Raw genomic sequence first — 21,765 nt, 5'->3', positions numbered from 1 at the left:
GCCCCCGATGGCACTTTGAATGAATAGTTATGGCCGATGTTAGAGTTTAGGACCTTTGACCTACGGACCTAGTCTTGCGCGCGACATGTCGTCTTACTGTGCCACACATTAATGCGTAGTTATTTTAAAATCCATGCATGAATGACAAAGATATGGACCGGACATGCCCATCATTGCACTATCATGAAATATGACCTTTAACGTCCAAGTGTGACCTTGACTTTTGAGCTACGGACCTGGGTCTTGCACACGACACGTCGTCTTACTGTGGTACACATGCATGCCAAACAATTTTAAAATCTATGCATGAATGACAAAGATACGGACCGGACACGCCCATCAATGCACTATCATGAAATATGACCTTTAACGTCTAAGTGTGACCTTGACCTTTGAGCTACAGACCTGGGTCTTGCGCGCGACACGTCATCTTACTGTGCCACACATTTATGCGTAGTTACTTGAAAATCCATCCATGGATGACAAAGATATGGACTGGACACACCCAGGGTTTTCCTGGACGCAGGTTTTCTGCGTCCCTGACGCGCTTTTACTGCTTTGAACTTGCATTTTTTACTGCCTCTGCGTCCACTGGACCCGCAAAATCGGTCATGAAACTCCTTTGCACTGGAGCCTCCTTTGTGCAGATACCCATGTAAAATGTGCAGTTTTTTACCACCGGGACCATCCCCGAATCGTGGGTGCTCATTATACACAGGTATAGACGATTTTCCAACTTCAAAACAAGTTTTCTTATCGATGTTGGCCATTTTGGTAAAGCCAAGGGAAACTACTCTCCATGCTAACTGTCACCACTAAAATCTAAGATTGCTGTTACATTCCGTAAAAGATCGAATGGTTTATTTTTTTATTAAACAAAATTAACTTCATATAAATTTAAAGTATTTTGATGAAAAAATATTAATAAATCACAAAAATTATGATACTAATTAAGGATCGAGTATTATCTTTAACCGAGAAAAAACTGTTAACAACATAACTGACACGAGGTGACACGTTAATTGCCGGTAATTACTGGCTATTTGATCATAACAAAAAGACTATCACACCTTTTGTAATCGGTCTGAACTGAGAAGCTCATGCCATTTTGAAAGATATCATTCCGAAATATTGAATCAACTGCTATCTAAATTAAAAAGATACAATTAAGTTCATTCTGTTTTAGGGTCAATTTTTATAGTAATAATGTCCATTTTCAAGATCAATAATTTGTGGACCCCCAAAAATTATTAGGGACCCTTAAATTAGCAGCCATGGGAGTCCATGGACTCCCAAATAAAAAACCCGAGGGAAAACCCTGCACACCCATCAATGCACTATCATGAAAAATGACCTTTAACGTCTAAGTGTGACCTTGACCTTCGAGCTTCGGACCTGGGTCTTGCGCGCGACACGTCGTCTTACTGTGGTACACATTCATTATTTGAAAATCCATCCATGGATGACAAAGATATGGACCGGACACGAAAATTGCGGACAGACGGACAGACGGTTCAAAAACTATATGCCTCCCTTCGGGGGGCATAAAAATGTGCAATAAGTTTCAAAAATTTGTATTTATTTATGGATCTTAAGTTCTACTTTAATAACATAATTAGAACTAAATAAATGTTTATCATTTAGAATTAGCACCAATGATGTAGGGGAGAGCATCCAACTACTGAACCAAAAATTTACTTCATTCATATTGAGAGCAACTTAGACTGCCATCTGTAAGAACTCTTATGCCTAGGTAAATACTGGTTAAACTAGAGCTATCACTAAAGGTGATGAATGTACCCCCCGCATGCACTGACACAGTACATTGCAATCTGACGCACACAAGATTGCATAATTATGTGGACTGTATGTATATAGACTGTATGTATACAGTATAGTAACAAAAAACAAAGTCCCATAACTATGCAGAATATTTATCTAAATGAATGTAACATGCACCATGCACAACTAGGGTTGGTACTGATCACTTGTGTGAAGTTTCATTAAATTGTGTGTAAGGGTTTGGTAGATTAGGCATGCACAAGATTGCATATGCAGACTGTATGTACATAGTATGTTAACAAGAAACAAAGTCCCATAACTCTGCAATTTTTGTCGCTGAAAGAACCTAACATGACCCATGCACAACTACTGTTGTTACTGATCACTTGTGTGAAGTTTCATTAAATTGTGTCAAGGGGATGAGGAGAGATGGTGCGCACAAGATTGTGTCTATGTATATAGTATAGTAACAAAAAAAACAAAGTCCCATTACTCTGCAAAAAAATTTTCTAAAAGAACCTAACATGCCCCATGCACAACTACTGTTGGTACTGATCACTTGTGTGAAGTTTAATTAAATTGTGTCAAGGGGATGAGGAGAGATGGTGCGCACAAGATTGTGTCTATGTATATAGTATAGTAACAAAAAACAAAGTCCCATAACTCTGCAATTTTTTTTTTCTAAATGAACCTAACATGCCCCATGTTCAACTACTGTTGGTACTGATCACTTGTGTGAAGTTTCATTAAATTCTGTCAAGGGGATAAGGAGAGATGGTGCCCACAAGATTGCGCCTACGGACAGACGGCCAGACGGCCAGACAGACAGACAACCTGAAACCAGTATACACCCCCTTACAACTTTGTTGTCGGGAGGTACAAAAAGTTCAAGAATGTCCATGACCATACAGTTTCATGTAAGACACAAGAACTTCCTCTAAAATGGGGATTAAATACCCAACAATAAATAAATTAGCATCAATTAGTAATAAATAAGCCAAGTTATTAACTATCCTACCTTTGTATATATGCTGCTTCATCTTTATTATTAGCAAATGCTGAAGAGGATATATCCGCTTTGTTGTAGTTTTTCCCTTTTTTAGAACTATTCTCTTTATTACTGTTCAGCTTTGAGCTCGAAACTTTACCAATACCATTCTGTTTATAATTTTTTGCCTGCTGATCATTGGCGAAATTATCAGCACTTTCATCAAAGCTGTTTATATCTGCTGTCTTTTTAGGCAGACTCTGTTCTATATATTGTATATCATCTTCATTATCTGTATCTTTACTTGACTTTTTGCTCTCATCTTTAGAAGATGATTTGGTTGATGATGATGTTGATGATTTGTCAACTGGCACACTTCCATTTGAGATTACTTCCTCTTCTGATTTGGCAGGTAAAGCTGTAAAAGTAATAAAATCGACTTCATCAATTGTATAATCACATATTCAGTTGGGATCAGATGATTTTTTAAGTATTTTTCCTATATAACTCACATAATAACTAAGTGACCCCAGGGCGGGGCCTCTTTTAACCCCACGGGCATAATTTGAACAATTTTGGTAGAGGACTACTAGACAATGCATCATACCAAATATCAAAAGCCAAGGTCGTATGGTTTCAGACAAGAAGAATTTTAAAGCTTTTTCCTATATAAGTCTATATAAAACTTGGGACCCCCAGGGCAGGGCCTCTTTTCACCCAAGGGGTACAATTTGAACAATTTTGGTTGAGGACCATAAGACAATGCTACAAACCAAATATCAAAGGTCTAAGTGTCTATTTGACCCTAGGGGGATAATTTGAACAATTTTGGTAGAGGACCACTAGATGATGCTACACACCAGATATCAAAGCCCTAGGCCCTGTGGTTTTGGACAAGAAGATTTTTAAAGTTTTTCCTTTCGTTTGCCATGGCAACCAGAGTTCTGCATGGAATTCAATTCTTTGAACAATTTTGAAAGGGGGTCACCCAAGGATCATTCCTGTGAAGTTTGGTGTAATTCTGCCCAGTGGTTTTCAAGAAGAAGATTGTTTTAGAAATTGTTGACGGACGACGCACGACTGACGACGCACTACGCACGACAGACATCAAGCAGTCACAATAGCTCACCTTGTCACTTCGTGACAGGTGAGCTAAAAATGCTTCAAGGCATTTAGGAGCTAAGTAACAAAAACTAATTTTACTTAAATTTCAATAGTGACCTTGACATACAAACATAGATCATGTACATGACACCATGTCTCATCATGGGGAACATTTGTGTGCAGTATCAAGATAATCCATCAATGCACATAAAAGTTATGGAGCGGAAACAAATTTTTAGTTGATCTTCAATAGTGACCTTGACCTTTGACCTACAAGCATAAGACATGTGCATCATCTACATAATTATTGCCCTCTATACAAAAACCAAGTTTTATGAACCTAACTTGAATACTTTTCAACTAACTGCAAGATCCAGATTTGCGCATGGACAGACGGATTGAGGGCATCTCCATAGTCCCCTACGGAGTTCTTCCGGTAGGTGACTAAAACAAACCACATGAAAATAGAACAATACTGAAGATACAGCAACTTTAAAATTGTTTTCCTACAGCAAGCCAATTTAGGAACTCTTTTGGCTGAAACCAACAAAATCATGTAAGCCAATCTAATCATTTCACAGTAAAATCACTGTTATCAATTTAGAGGACATTATATGTTGTTTACTAAAAAACAGATACTGGTATGCAATTTATTTAGAGGAAAGATGTGTTTATTAATTTTGAGGACAGGTCTGTTTATCAGTTCTGAATTTATTTGGAAACAAGTGTGTATATTAATTTTGAGGACAGATACGTTCATTAATTTAGAGGTTAGATGTCTTTATCAATTTAGGGGACAGATATGTTTATTGATTTTGTGGGCAGATGTGTTGGACAGAAACTGATTATCATATAATTTGTCTGATCTGAAATACACGTCTGTTTCAGAACAAGAGAAATATTCCTGCTACCACTTACAAAACACAGTTCATTAACCATCTCAAAACTAGAATACTTATTATATCATCTATTTCTCAAAGAACTTTCAGTCATTTATAGAATTTTCAACATCCCTCACTAAACTGTAAACATATCGCCCAAGTTCAACATGTGAAAGCTCATTATTACTCTTATTATAGAAGTATTCACAGAGATAATAAACCAGACAGTTTCAGAACTACATGTACAAGCCAACAGCTTTTAATTAACTAAGTACAGGGAACCTGTCAATGACCTTTACAAGACCACACAATCAATAATGAAAGAAAAAAACAAGGGAATGTTTTTGACAATTAATTAATTCTAACAACATGACCATTCTATCTATAGAAATATTGGCAGAGGTCTATCTTAGGTCAGGAAAAAACATACCTTTACCTATCATATATACATTTTTTCTTTAAAATAACTTGTCTAATATTCTTTAAACTGACTTGAAAGTTGTTACAGAACTTAGAATGAAAAAAATCTAAATCATCTACTGCTCTTCAGAGCATGGTCAAGACTAACCGTTTCCATTCCATACATTTTACAAAATGGCAGTTTTTCATCACATCTCAACATATTCATTTCATTGCTGGCCTCCCATTCTTTTTCATTTATGACAAAAGATGATAGTAAAATATAGCAGAAATCAAAACTGAATCCACCAATACTACAAAATGTTAAAGTACATGTAGCAGAGCAGACTTGTTACTGAAAAGAAGCATTTAGGTAAAGGTTTCCAGTAGATAATAGTAATTCTGACAAAATGCATCAGAGTTATGGTTCTTGGCCTACAATAACCTAATGATGATAAACGAGTGTGCAAAGTTTCAAAGCTGTAGCATATAGTTTTTGAGAAAAGGTGGACCTAAACAAAACTAGAATCTGTAGGACACAGGGTGTGCCCCCCACTGGTACATTTGTCACAAATAAGGGGCAATAATTCAAATGTTTGTAGTCTCAGTTTGAGGGTATAGACTCAACAAACATTCTAGAAAAGGATTCATTATTCTAGGCCATATACTTTTTGAGCTATGTGCATCACAAACAAAGAATCCACTATTTTGGCTATTTCAAGGGCTATAACTCTAGAATAAGAGCTAAGATTCTTAAGAAGAATGCCAAGTGTGCAAGGTCACATCACGATAAAGACTCCAGCAAGGTTTTCTGAATTTACATCAAATACTTTTTGAGCTAGGCACATATTTAGGTGAAAAAGTGCATTTTTTTTACTATTTCAGGGGCCATAACTTTAAAAATAGGGGGTGGAGCAGCCAAAAAATTAGAGGTGTGCAAGTTTATATCATGATTTAGACTTATGCAAGTTTGCTACCATTTATATTAAATATTTTTTGAGCTAGGTGCGTCACAAAGCGAAAATGTACATTTTTGACTATTTCAGGGGCCATAACTCTAAAAATAGGGGGCGGACCCAAATGAAAAGTAGGAGGTGTGCAAATTCATATCATGATTAAGACTCATGCAAGGTTTCATGCGGAGTCAGATAAAAAATAGGAGGTGCACAAGTTCATATCATGATTAAGACTCATGCAAGATTTCATGAATCTATATCAAATACTTTTTGAGCTAGGCATGTCACAAGGTGAAAATGTGCATTTTTGACTATTTCAAGGGCCACAACTCTGAAAATAGGGGGCGGAGCCAGATGAAAAATAGAAGGTGCGCAAGTTCATATCATGATTAAGACTCATGCAAGGTTTCATGAATCTATATCAAATACTTTTTGAGCTAGGCGTGTCACAAGGTAAAAATGTGCATTTTTGACTATTCCAGGGGCCATAACTCTGAAAATAGGGGGCGGAGCCAGACGAAAAATAGGAGGTGCGCAAGTTCATATCATGATTAAGACTCATGCAAGATATCATGAATCTATATCAAATACTTTTTGAGCTAGGCGTGTCACAAGGTAAAAATGTGCATTTTTGACTATTTCAGGGGCCATAACTCTGAAAATAGGGGGCGGAGCCAGACGAAAAATAGGAGGTGCGCAAGTTCATATCATGATTAAGACTCATGCAAGGTTTCATGAATATATATCAAATACTTTTTGAGCTAGGCATGTCACAAGGTAAAAATGTGCATTTTTGACTATTTCAGGGGCCATAACTCTGAAAATAGGGGGCGGAGCCAGATGAAAAATAGGAGGTGCTCAAGTTCATATCATGATAAAGACTCATGCAAGGTTTCATCAATTTATATCAAATACTTTTCCAGCTAGGTGCGTCACGAACTTCGGACGGACGCACAGACGGACGAACGCACGGACAAGACCAAATCTACATACATCGTAGATTCTTTCAAAAATCAGATGAGGTAAAAATTAGTAACTTAAAGACAGTATCAGTCCAGGCCTGGGTATCACAACTTGAATCCATAATCTGATACTGTATAGAGGGTTATATTCGCAGAGGTTTAATTTTCGGTATATATGCGGTCAACGTTGACAGCACGAAATCTAAACACCGCAATTTTTTTTACCGCAAATATATACATTTCACCAAGGAAGACGAACTTTACTCGTCAGCATTATTGACTTTGTTTTTTGTTACTTTACATTGTGTGTGTCAAATTGCAATGTACTGCGTCAGTACGTGTGGATGGCGGGGGGGAAAATTCACCACCTTTAGTGATAGCTCTAGTTTTATATAAATCTATGAAGAAAGAAATATGAAAAATCCTAAATTTTATGATACTAATAAAAGATCATCTATAATCTTTAAGAGAGATAAAACTGCGAACAACAGAACTGACACGAGGCATCATGCTAATTGCCGATAATTACTGGCCATTTCATCTTTAAAGTTTAACAGATCTAACAAAGGACAATCACACTATTTGCTATCGGTTTGAATTGAGAAGTTGATCATGTCATATTGAACAAGAACTGTCACTAATGGTGACAAATGTCCCCGCAGCACCTTCACCTTTGACCTGGTGACCTTGACCTTTGACCTGGTGACCCCAAAGTCAGTAGGGGTGGTGAACTTTGTAAGTACTATCAGCATGTGAAGTTTAAAGGTCCTTGGTGCAGTGGTTCGCAAGTAAAGTGCCTTCATGCAAAAAGTTAACGTTGGCCCGTTACTTTGACCTTTGACCTGGTGACCCCAAAGTCAGTAGGGGTGCTGTACTCATTAAGTACTATCAGCATGTGAAGTTTGAAGGTCCTGGGTGAAGTGGTTCTCGAGTAAAGTGCCTTCATGCAAAAAGTTAACATTGGCCCCTGTGACCTTGACCTTTGACCTGGTGACCCCAAAGTCAGCAGGGGTGATGCTCTCATTAAGTACTATCAGCACGTGAAGTTTGAAGGTCCTAGGTGCAGTGGTTTGCGAGTAAAGTGCCTTCATGCAAAAAGTTAACATTGGCCCCTGTGACCTTGACCTTTGACCTGGTAACCCCAAAGTCAGTAGGGGTGGTGTACTCAATAAGTACTATCAGCATGTGACGTTTGAAGGTCCTGGGTGCAGTGGTTTGCGTGTAAAGTGCCTTCATGCAAAAAGTTAACATTGTGATGAACGAACGAACGGACGGACAGTTGAAAACTAATATGCCTCCCTTCGGGGGCATAAAAATGCCATTCTGAGATATTGAAAATTGCTTTCTATTCATTCATTAAAATATTTAAATTTTAAAAAGGAAACATCAAATAGAACAATATTTTATTGGTTTTATTTTCAAGAAAACAAAAATCGATAGTTCAATGAGACCGATTCCGCTCTCCACAAAGGAGGTAATTTATTATCGGTGTCGATGTAAATCCTACTTTGGTTTTCAATCTACCTCAAAATTTGTGTATTTATTATCATTTGCATGTCTAGGAATAGTGACCACCCTTTCTGTTGTTTACAACCAAGGTTTATAATTCGCAGTCGAGGTAGTTTCCGCGAAATTAAGATACCGTGAATTCAAAACTCTTCAAAAACCGCAAACATTTGGCACTGTGAATATAACCCGCTAAACACTACAGTACATCTTATTTTGGTAAGTACAGTACATAACTTTACTACAATATTTTGAAGCTCTAAAACTGCTTTTAAGAATTTCTGATATTTTAGCAGTATATATTCTTCATTTTTTAGTCTTTTTTATCCATAAAATTCCAAGATTACCTTTTTGTTTTTCTACATTTTGTAATTCTGGAGGCAGTGCTTGTTGTATAAGTTGAAAATAAAATTCATTGTCTTTTTGTACATCTTTCTGTTTTCTCTGAAAGTCAGGAAAAGAATAATGTATTTATAACGACAAAAATACCAGGCAGCACAGGAAGTAGGTATACAACTGACATATATGAGCATGCGTATAGGCAATAGTTGAAACGAGTCCAAAGAGCTAAATAAATTCCTAAGAAAATACAGTTAAGACAAACAATATTAAACAATATACAAATCTGGTATAAGCAAAAACAAGGTAAGTAGTTATCATATAAATATATGGCACCCTAATGTGGATGAATTATTAAACAAGGTCCGACCATAGCTATGTGACACTTCTCATGCTTAGAAGTATCTTTGACTCACACTGTCACAGTAGGCTATCAGTTGCTTGCCTGAATTTGAAACAATGCCCATAGGGTGTCTTGCAGTCTTCAACTACCATTAAAGCCAGACACTCACTACAAAACGTAGGATTTACAGGCAATATCTGATCAAATGACACTGACAAACATGACCAAAAAGTTTTATTCGTACACAAAATCAATGTCATGTGTTTGAGCCCCCGACTCCTTCAAATAAAATTACTAACACTCTGAACTAACAGGCTTAAGGACCAGGGAAGCATCTGGAACTATCCTCTAACTAAAATTACAAACAGGAGTTGCCCATATCAGTTACCATTGTTGATACTAAATTAGTTTGGAACACACACACACACCTTTGCCGTATATCACACCCTGCTACCTTACATATAAACAGATTAAATCAATGACACTAATTTTCTCTAACCATTACAATGCATAGAGTCAACACTGTTAATATCTGTAATTCACAACATATCAAAATTCAATCAGCAAAGTTACAAGTTCCTCATATAACTTAATACATGACCACTTACCAATCTCAGTTTATATGAAACATAAGTCTTGAAACCAAATCCTAAAGTGACAACAGGATAACCAATACTGCAAAGAGAGAAAGAGACATTTATACTTTACCCTTATCATGCTGGACATGATTGACTCTGCCTTTGCGAGCAGTAAAGATCATGATCAGCCTGCGCATCCATGCAGTCTGATCATGATCTGCACTGTTCGCCATTCAGTCAGTATCTTTTTGGTAAGCACACCTTTTAAAAGTTTATGGTACTGTCCAAATTGAAAAATGGACAAGTTCATTATAGAAATTTAGCAGGGTAAGTGTTAATACTGACTAAAACTGAAAATAAATTATGTATATAAATCAGTTTTACTTTTCCTGAGAAAACTGAATACACATCCCTAGGAAATTGTAAACTTCCTTTTGAGTGATACAAATCTGTTTTGTAAGCATGCAAACACTTCTATTTTGATTATGAAAGCTTTTAAATCGATGTAAAATTTATATAAAACAAAGACTTTATCAGATTTCTAGGAAACTCATCCTTGCAGTTTTAGATCTTCTCTTTTTTTTTGGTACCACAATTTAACACTAAATCAAAGGGAAAGTTGTTTAAAAGGTAAAAACTGTTATTATACATACCAATGAGCAGCAAAAGGTCGACATAGATCAAGGTTAAATGGCAAGTTTTTAAGCTCTCTAAGTCGTACAGATGCTTCTATATAAACAAATAGTAACCACAGTGACACTGTGGGAAGACATATACCTCTTTCTGAAAATAGAAAAGAACAATTTCAGTGCTTCTGTTGTTTTTTCAGGCCAATTTTGGGCCGAAGGTCGGCCTTAATCCCAACAGAAATAGTATGTTCACAGTTGTTTTTTTCCCAAAATACAAAACTAAAATTTCAAAAGATAAGAAACAAGAGCTGTCGGAGGACAGCAACGCTCGACTATTCAACAGCCTTGTCAATTGAATGAATACAAAAGTTGAAAAAGGGGCATAACTTTGTAAAATGCAAAGTAGAGGTATTGAACCTCTGTACTGCATGTCATATCATGACAGTGAACAAGTGTGTGAAGTTTCAATCCTTTCCAATTTGTGGATACTGAGATACCAGCTTACATACAAAAACTTAACAAAAAACTGCTAAGTCAAAGGGGCATAATTTTGTAAAAATGCCAAGTAGAGTTATGGGACCTTCACAGTGCATGTTAGATCATGACAGTGAACATGTGTGTGAAGTTTCAATCCATTCCAATTAGTGGATATTGAGATATCAGATTACATACAAAAAATTAACCAAAAACTGCTAAGTCGAAAAAGGGGCATAATTTTGAAAAAAAAGAGAGTAGAGTTATGGGACTTGCTTAGTGCATGTCAGATCATGATAGTGAACAAGTATGTGAAGTTTCAATCCATTCCCATTAGTAAGTACTGAGATACCAGCTTACATACAAAACCTTAACCAAAAATTTCTAAGTCGAAAAAGGGGCATAATTTTGTAAAAAAGCAAAATAGAGTTATGGAACCTGTGCAATGTAGATCAGTTCATCACAGTGAATAAGTGTGTGAAGTTTCAATCCATTCCCACAAGTGGTTACTGAGTTACCAGCTTACATACAAAACCTTAACCAAAAATTTCTAAGTCGAAAAAGGGGCATAATTTTGTAAAAAAGCAAAATAGAGTTATGGAACCTGTGCAATGTAAGTCAGTTTGTCACAGTGAATAAGTGTGTGAAGTTTCAATCCATTCCCACAAGTGGTTACTGAGATACCAGCTTACATACAAAACCTTAACCAAAATCGGGACGCGGACGCGGACGCAGACGCCGACGCCGACGCATGGGCGAGTGCAATAGCTCACTATTCTATGAATAGTCGAGCTAAAAATCAATTAAATAAGAATTTAGACATTTTACAGCAGATTTTTCCCAGTTATAAAGGCCCCTTTCCCATTTCCAGAGGAGAAAACAGTGCAAGTATAGTAACAGAGCACCATTCTAATAGACTGAATAACATTTGAAAGTATATTTTGTATAGCGGGTATATAACAATTTTATTATTACGATCTAATGAACTAGCAAAGCCATGTACATTGCCAATTTGTTCTTGACAAATCAAAGTTAACATGTAACAATAGCAGAAGTAATCACCCCTGCTTAAATTAATCAAGAATCATGATTTATACAATTTCAAAATCTCAGCTGTGCCTGCCAATCCTGAAATCAATGTGAAATTAATGGTGTTTCACACTCTGGGGAGACGACAGCTAATTTCAACATAGCAAATTTCAATAACATAATAATATTGTACCTCACAGTTACACCTTACACTATAGACTGTCATTAATTATTGTCATGCACCTTATTGTGTTACATGAAGATCAACTATTTACACTAGCAGACACCCCAGGTCATCACACATATAGGCTATATTGTCAGCAGCATCATTATTGGAAATTCACTGGATTTATATACACAAAGGAGTGATAAGTTATCTAGAAACATTTCATTTCATATATTACTGTAGTTGCCAGACACAAAAACTGATAAATTTTCCATGTCTGATGTCATTAACAAGCATAATCTGCAAATGATGTATTACAGCACATATTCATAAACTTAAAGAAAGAAGAAATGGAATGCAATTAATTCTTTATAATTACTTACTTTTTCTAAGCATTTCCAATTACATGAACAAAGAAACTTCAACTTCCATAAATGCATGAATGAATTCAAATGAACATACACCTAAAGATATACAACTGTTTTTAATCTATAAACAATAGAGGGCCATGATGACCCTTTATTGGAAGATTTTTTTAATTATCTAGCTCTGGCAGACATGTTTATTTACATGTACAAATCATAATAATTATATTTTTCATAAATGGTCACTAAAGGAACATTTCCGTGAAATTATTTCAGAATTGCACCAAAAATTTTAACAGTTCCCTGTAGAGAACTACAGAGCAGTTGGCAGAAATGTTTATTTTTCTTTGAGTTAACAAAATTCATGTTGATATGCAAAAATTATTTCAAAATTGGGCCAGCCGTTTGTTACAAAATATTTAAACTTTGCACTACATTATACATATAATGAAAGTTCTTGAAGAATCAAACAAAAACAAGAGGGTCATGATGACCTTGGATCGCTCATCTGAGTAATATGAGCTACATGTTTCAAAAGTCAAACTGATGATTTTTAGAACTTTTTGGGAAAATTTTCCGATGTACAATCAAGTTACCCCTGGGGCGGTGCCAATTTTACCCCGGGGGTCATGATTTGAATAAAGTTTGTAGAACTCTAGTAGGCAACGTTACATATCAAATATCTAAGATCTAAGCCTTCTGGTTTATTTTTAGCAAATTTATGAAGATTTCCCTATGTACAATCAAGTAACCCCTGGGGCTGGGGGCTGGGGGGTCAAGATTTGAACAAATTTTGTAGAGGTCCACTAGGCAATGCTACATGTCAAATATATAAGCTCTAGGCCTTCTGGTTTATTTTTAGAAAATTTTGAAGATAATTCTATGTACAATCAAGTAACCCCATGGGGTGAGGTCAATTTGACCCCGGGGGGTCATGATTTGAACAAATTTTGTAGAAGTCTACTAGGCAATGCTACATGTCAAATATCTAAGATCTAGACCTTATGGGTTTTTTTAGAATTTTTTTGAAGATTTTCCTATGTAAAATCAAGTGACCCCTGGGGCAGGGTCAATTTTGTTCCCGGGGGTCATGATTTGAACAAATTTTGTAAAGGTCCACTAGGCAATGCTACATGTCAAATATCTAAGCTCTAGGCCTTCTGGTTTATTTTTAGAAATTTTTTGAAGATTTTCCTATGTAAAATCAAGTGACCCCTCAGGCGGGGTCAATTTTGACCCCAGGGGTCATGATTTCAACAAATTTTGTAGAGGTCCACTAGGCAATGCTATATGTCAAATATCTAAGCTCTAGGCCTTCTGGTTTATTTTATGAAAAATTTTGAAGATTTTCCTATGTAAAATAAAGTGACCCCTGGGGCGGAGTCAATTTTGACCCCGGGGGTCATGATTTGAACAAATTTTGTTGAGGTCTAATAGGCAATGCTACATGTCAAACATGTAAGCCCTAGGCCTTCTGGTTTATTTTTAGAAAATTTTTGAAGATTTTCCTATGTAAAATCAAGTGGCCCCTGGGGCGGGGTCAACATGCATAGAAACGCGCTCCATGGTACAAAGAAGTAAACAACTTTAAAAACAAACCTGTATGCCAAACATATTGTACCCAGACATATGTGCTGGCAGCAAAAAACAGCCACTGTACTGGTATAAACAGGTAGCAAACTACATCAGATGTTATGGCGATGCTTACAAAAAATACAGAAAATGCCTGAAATATACAAAACAGAAAATATTATTTTCAAGGATAACGGATAAATGCTGAACATGTTTTTTGCACAAAGTCTGCAATATCACAAGTACACATCATTAAAATTACCATATTAAAATAAACATGACCAGTCAGACAGACAATGTCCCTTGACATGTCTGAATAGGTTACAGAAGCAGGCAGTGATTTTGCACATCCAGTCAATATATACGTACATTACCATTCTAGTGTCTTGGTTTAAACAATATTTATTACTGTTATAATATTAGAAATATCAACGTAAAGGATTCAGTAGGAAGCTATAGGATTTTTTAAAAACTCTACAGTGTCTTAAACAAGGCCCTAAAGAAAACATTATTCCACTTCTCCTAGGTAAGGTGTTATAGCTTTCAATTTGTCAGAGTTCCCTTTCAAAGGCAAGTGTATACATACCAGGCCTTGGAACTTGAAGGAATCATATACACTTCTCATGAGAAGCCAGAAGGGCCACAGGTACTCAAAGCGGAACTCGAGGATGAAATCTGCCATCAGGACTAGAGCCCACACCATCAGAAACTTCATGTACAGGAAAGTACTGAAATACAAAAGTTATTTATATCAAAATTAATACAAGAGATCACAAAATGATCTTGGCGCCCACCATTGAGTCATTTTTGAATGTTCCAAAATAGCTCAAAATCCTAAAACTAGGTAACTAATAATTATAACTAATAATTAAACCCATACCCTAAACAAGAGAGATGACACCCTTAAAGAGTTATATGCAATTGTTATTTTTTTCTTATTATGATACAAAGAATGCACATATAATTACTTATATTATAACAAATAATTTAACCCAGAAATTTGAGTACTAAACAAATAAATCATCAATCTGCTAGGGTAGTCCATTCACTGCTGAGGTGTAATAGGAAAACAACAGGACCATGATGGTCCTGAATCGCTCACCTGACGTCGTTTTTTTCTATTATTTGACATAGTGACCTAGTTTTTGAGCTCATGTGACCCAGTTTTGAACCTGACCTAGATATCATCAAGATAAAAATTCAGACCAACTTTCATACAGATCCCATGAAAAGTATGGCCTCTAGAGAGGTCACAAGGTTTTTTTTATTATTTGACCTACTGACCTAGTTATTGATGGCACGTGACCCACTTTCGAATCTGACCTAGATATCATCAAGATGAAGATTCTGACCAATTTTCATGAAGATCCATTGAAAAGTATGGCCTCTAGAGAGGTCACAAGGTTTTTCTAATTTTAGACCTACTGACCTAGTTTTTGACCGCAGTTGACCTAGTTTCAAACTTGACCTAGATATCATCAAGATGAACATTTAGACCAACTTTCATACAGATCCCATGAAAAATATGGCCTCTAGAGAGGTCACAAGGTTTTTCTATTATTTGATCTACTGACCTAGTTATTAATGGCACGTGACCCAGTTTCAAACTTGACCTAGATATCATCAAGGTGAACATTCTGACCAATTTTCATGAAGATCCATTTGAAAGTATGGCCTCTATAGAGGTCACAAGGTCTTTCTATTTTTAGACCTACTGACCTAGTTTTTGACCAGAGTTGACCCAGTTTCGACCTTAACCTAGCTATCATCAAGATGAACATTCGGACCAACTTTCATACAGATCCCATGAAAAATATGGCCTCTAGAGAGGTCACAAGGTTTTTTCATTATTTGACCTACTGACCTAGTTATTGATGGCACGTGACCCACTTTCAAACCTGACCTAGATATCATCAAGGTGAACATTCATACCAATTTTTATGAAGATCCATTCAAAAGTATGGCCTCTAGAGGGTCACAAGGTTTTTCTATTTTTAGATCTACTGACCTGTTTTTAACCGCAGTTGACCCAGTTTCGAACTTGACCTAGATATCATCAAAATGAACATTCAGACCAACTTTCATACAGATCCCATGAAAAATATGGCCTCTAGAGAGGTCACAAGGTTTTTCTATTATTTGACCTACTGACCTAGTTTTTGACGGCACATATCCCAGTTTCGAACTTGACCTAGATATCATCAAGGTGAACATTCTGACCAATTTTCATGAAGATCTTATGAATAATATGGCCTCTAGAGAGGTCACAAGGTTTTTCTATTTTTAGACCTACTGACCTAGTTTTTGACCGCACCTGACCCAGTTACGAACTTGACCCAGATATCATCAAGATGAACATTCTGACCAACTTTCATAAAGATCCCGTGAAAAATGTGACCTCTAGAGTGGTCACAAGCGAAAGTTTACTGACGCACGCACGCACGGACGACGGACGCCGCGCAATCACAAAAGCTCACCTTGTCACTTTGTGACAGGTGAGCTAACAATGAACAAGTTGAATCATAATCTCATTAGTGTCTGCAGACTTTATGACCCTTCTACAGGTAAGGCCATAAAAAACCAATTAACTACTTGGAGGGCCACCAGATATAAAATTATATTAGAAATCAAAATAAACAAAAGGCCATAACTCACTCAAAAATTGTTCAACCAGTCTGATTTTCTGGGGGACACAACTTGGGTACCAATGCATCATTCTGACAAAGTTTTGTCAAAATCCCCCCAGTAGTTTCTGAGGAGATGCGATAATGAGAAATTGTTAACAGAGGGACGGACCACAGACACAGAGTGATTTGAATAGCCCACCATCTGATGATGGTGGGCATAAATCTGCTAAAGGAACAAAATAAGCTACACAAACCGGTTGTAATTCAGACCTGCCTAAGAGACTGCCTGAATTAACTTTTACCCTGCTAAATTACTAAAATGGACAGTTCCATCATTCAGTTTGGGCAGTACCACTTATTATACGAAAGGGGATTCACTGAAAATGTATTGGCTGAATAGCGAACAGTGCAGACCATGATCAGCCTGCATGGATGATCTTGGTCTGCACTGGTCGCAAAGGCAGAATGAATTGCATGCACAGGCTAAAGGTTTTAAGCAGTCTCTTGTCTTAAGCAGCCAGTAAGCTAGCTTCCCCAATTGAGTTTGTTCTAATTTCTAACTATTAAAACTTAAGCAGTCGCCTGCCTAATACACTACCGTTTAGTTTTCACTAATAGTGGAAAGGGCCCCAACTCTCTTTATTGAGGGCAAAATTGCATAGTTATGAGGCAAAACTCGCCGCAAAAGTGAATTAGGTCTTAATGTAAAGTCAATTTCAGGGCAAAACTGCAAGATCTGAGGGGGGCGGGGTGCAGATTGTTGTAGTTTGCAGATTGTCTCATCACCACCTGCATATAGTCCAAGTTTCAAGTCAATACCTTCAGTGGTTTTTAAGTTATGCTCTGGACATGAAATATGATGGGCTGCTTTGACCTTGTCCTACCACTCTGCACATGTACTGTCTCAACACAACCCACCTACACCCAAAGTTTAAAGTCAATACCTTGAATACAAAATGTAGTTAATAAGTTATGATCTGGACACTAAATGTGACAGACAGATTTGACCTTTGAGCTCAATTTGTGACCTCTAGGGATGGATCAATTACTAGGTAACGTAATGCATTACTATTAGTCTATTACATTGAGATTTACCGGGTAACCCCATTACAATTACATAAATTTTGAAGATAATGCATTACCATTACCATGCCACAGTAATGCCCTACCATTACTATTATATTTAAACATTTTAAAGAATGTTTATAGTATACTAATAGATACTTTTATTCTAAAGGTTGTCACATGTTATGAGAGCACTTGAATCAATGTCAATTAATTGCTTGGTTAATCAACAATGTCTTTACAAATCATTAGTTTTTGCACTTGCACATGTTGACAATTAAACGCAAAGTGTCAAAGATGTAACCCGCAGCGCTAATTGGCTGAATACAATCGCATCTATTGTAATGGATAATTTGATTCGCTTTCACACTCAGGGTTTTTTCTAGCTAATTTGGGAACATAGCCTTTACCCCCAAAATTGGGAATTTTGACGCGTAAATGTTCCAAATTGGGAAATATTTAGTCCCATAGACATGTAAGGATGTGTTTAACAGGGATCGAATTTAACTTTTTTTCCAACTAGCAAATTTTTGCTAGTGTCATTTTTTTCCACTAGCAATTATTTAAAAGCTGTTTACGTGCTATATTTAAGTTGTTTTGTTGTTGTTTGGTTTCATATAAAAGTTCACGGTCCAGACAGGCTTGGGACGTTCTGGTTTTGAAAGTATGATACAAACCGAAGTACTCAATGATTCTTTGGACTTTTGGCTGGACACTGATGTTTTAAGTTTTTCTCAGGTCACTGCCGGAAGTGTTGCTAGCATTTTCGAGCTCCGCGGGCCTTTTTGCACCAAGAAACATGTTATTTTCCTCTCCATTTTCGCAAAACTTTGCAAATTACAGACGTCCAAAATGAAACCAAATATTGCCTAGACGCTTACTTACATATCCGATAATTACTTTTGTATAAAGCGATAAGCGTCTAGAAGCAGTCACGTGATTATCGGTAAATTAACTGCCAAAAAGGAGATTTTAAAGAGAAAAGGACAGTTCGAGCAAATTCCCCGATTTTCGCGAAAATATTCGAGTTCCATGATTGTCTACATGCATTTTTTTATTCTTACTCGAATTTTGCAAGTTAGCGACCATTAAATTCGATCCCTGTGTTTAAGCACTTTCTCATACACTTGTTACACATTGTACAACCTTTAACATACTTCAATTACAAAACTGGCCATAATTTGGTCAATCTTTGTGCAATTTTGATGAAATTTTTTTCAGAATGTAGATTGGGAATTTTTGCAATCATTTTGGGGAAAATACATACTTTTTGGCATTGGGAATATAGCCGAATAACGGCTACAAAAACTGCCGAAAAAAAACCTGACACTTCTAGTGAAAATCTCAAAAGTACCTCACGAAGACGGAGGTTATATTATGCCATCGGCAGAAATGTATTCAACACACATTTTACATTGTGCAAATTGTCAACAATCTGATTAGCAGTGATTAGAGAGTGTGGATAAAAAAAATCAGACAACTTGAATTTCCCTTTGAGCAGCTGTTGAGATTACATCTGAGCAAAGTTGAAGCTTTAAATTAAACCGAGTTTAAAGCAACTAATTTGTCAACTTGTGAGAGCCCAGCCTGCTCTGTATCTCTCTATCGTACATACGGCCCAATGCCCTCCACTCCAGACCTTTCCATTTTACACCTCTGACAGGATTTCCATGACTGCTACTTAACTGTTTTAAGTTAACAACAATATAACTTACACCAAAATTAGAAAAACTACTGAAACACCTGTTATACAAATCTGCACAACCATTGCACCAAAAAGAAGAAAAATCATCATGACAGACATATCCATATATTTCAAATCTAATGTCTGAAAAAAATCGAAGTCCTAGACCTGTTAAGGCATATAGGCGTACCAAAGAGGTATTTGGCCAATAGCTAGTTTGCAAATATCGCCCTAAATCCGATATTTCTGCCAATTTCTGACTCAGATTCCAAAATAGCTATTTCAGTGACTTCCATAAATTGTGCAATACATAAATAACATGCATTAAACAGGCTGGTAACATTGCCCGATCGGGCTTTCGACATAAAAACTAATATTTCTTGAAAAATAGTAAAGATATTTCATTCAAACTTGGTCCATTTATTAAGCATTTCATATGACACAAATTAAAATAAAAATAACTTGGTTGCCTTCAGTTTTGGTAGAATTATTTCCCCTTTTCAGATTTTTATGACGCATAACTTTTGAAGTCCAAACAAAATATGTTCTAATGCTAAGTTTAAAACAAAAAAGGGTTCAATGGCTTTCTAATGCTCTAAATCATTGCGCTAGTACATGAATGTATACATTTTACAGTGCTTTCACTAACAACATTATAGAAAAATGTTAGTTGTAAAAAAAAATGTTCATACATCTGCACTAGAAACAAAGTATTAACCTTAAATACATAGAATAAAGGCATTGGCGCACAAGTTTTGAGCAATAGAAACCCATTAAACCCTTTTCTGTTTTTAAAAATTGTATTAAAACATAATGTATTTGGACTTCAAAAATTATGCATCATAAAAATCTGAAAAAGGGAAGTAATACTAACAAAACTGAAGGTAACAAAGTAATTTCTACTTAGTATGTGTCATATGTTATGCTTAATTAATGGACCAAGTTTGAAAAAGTATAGATCTTCATTATTTTTCAAAAAACATTGACCATATCCACATATTGATAAATCCCGTTTTCCGGTATTTCCGTACATAGGGTCAGGGGGGCTGGCGAGATTAACCGATATAAAGACCGTGTACAATATTAGCGATTATTTTTGCCAGGAGATAAGGATATAGGAAAGTTCTTACTTTCTCACAATGAAAATACTCTTTTACGACCTCGGCAACATTTGTTTTTGCAAAAATAATCTGTTTACCTTGAAAAATGCGAATAATTTCACACCTTCGGTATCGAGCCACGGAAGCGGCAGTGTAGAATAAAAGCTAAAATTTCAAAAATAAAGTAAACTTTGAGGATATTTTTGCTACATCTTAATTACAACAATGTTTAATGATAATCTGCAATACTTTTTTATTCATTTTCTTTGTTTAAAACTTGAAAAAATGGATAATCTAAACACTAGTGGTTAATACCGAAAAACGGGATTTTATCCATAATGTCGATATCGTGAATGAGTTTTTATGTCTAAAGCCCGATCGGGCAATGTTACCAGCCTGTTAAAGCCTAAAACATATCAAACATCTAGGCATTTCTTATGATTACCAGTGTTTACCTTGAAATACTCTATAATTTCTTAAGAGGGCAAGAAATGAAATCATTGACAAGATTGTTTTCGCTTCTTGCAAAGCAAGGACAGTCCCTGATTTTTGGACAAATTATCCACGATTTCAATCTGAACAATATTCATGCCAATCTGTAGTGTCTTCAAGCCTGCCAGACTGAAATCAAGTGAAATTTCTTGAGCAAGCATCCCTAGACTGTTGTCTTCACATAAGAAATAATGAGGTCAATTTCCTCTGAAAATCCGCGACTGTGTTTTTGTCTAATTTGCTGCCATATTGGAAATTTTTTGTCTCACCTTCCGTAAAATCCTTCACTTATTTTGCTCCTTTTAAGAGGTCTACGTAATTTAGCACAATCTGCATTTCTAGGTCTCTTCATATTCTCTCAGAAAAACTTAGATATTGTGAATTACGTCCGGTCTAATGCTAATAATTTTATCAAAATATTTTCCGGAAAACCTGGAAGTCTGCTCATGTGTAAATTCAGACATGCGCAAGTCAATGACAGCCGTTCGGAATTTTCCGTGAATACCGTTGTTCGGTAACCTTCGTAAAATTTCGACGTTACCAAGGAATTCTGGGAATAAATAATGCAGCTTGATTAATTTCCAAAAAGAAATCTTAGTTAATTTTGGTAATCGAACGAATAATTCATACCGGACGAAGAAAATTATATAGAGAAAATTTTGATATCAGCAAGTTGAACGCTAGCTGTAATCTCGAAAAACTGATTAGACCTTCCTGCTGTAAT

At 36.2% G+C, this 21,765-nt stretch overlaps 1 protein-coding gene across 1 annotated transcript in view; it reads right to left on the bottom strand.

Annotated features, from left to right (window-relative positions):
* LOC123551857 (macoilin-like) overlaps nt 1–21,519 on the bottom strand; it is a 32,422-nt gene extending 10,903 nt beyond the window's left edge. Inside the window, exons 1-7 of the mRNA XM_045341093.2 lie at nt 21,311–21,519; nt 14,660–14,801; nt 14,101–14,227; nt 10,492–10,621; nt 9,869–9,935; nt 8,926–9,022; nt 2,801–3,188 (exon numbers count right to left, since the gene is read on the bottom strand). Of these exons, the coding sequence (XP_045197028.1) occupies nt 2,801–3,188; nt 8,926–9,022; nt 9,869–9,935; nt 10,492–10,621; nt 14,101–14,227; nt 14,660–14,801; nt 21,311–21,393 (1,034 nt within the window). The 5' untranslated portion in view covers nt 21,394–21,519. The remainder of the gene's footprint in view (nt 1–2,800; nt 3,189–8,925; nt 9,023–9,868; nt 9,936–10,491; nt 10,622–14,100; nt 14,228–14,659; nt 14,802–21,310) is intronic.
* Nucleotides 21,520–21,765: the final 246 nt, after the last annotated feature.

The sequence above is a fragment of the Mercenaria mercenaria genome, chromosome 4 (assembly GCF_021730395.1).
Source record: "Mercenaria mercenaria strain notata chromosome 4, MADL_Memer_1, whole genome shotgun sequence".
NCBI classification, from domain to species: domain Eukaryota; kingdom Metazoa; phylum Mollusca; class Bivalvia; order Venerida; family Veneridae; genus Mercenaria; species Mercenaria mercenaria.
Note: the sequence above shows the minus strand (reverse complement) of the source record. Positions and strands in the feature narration are given on the sequence as shown.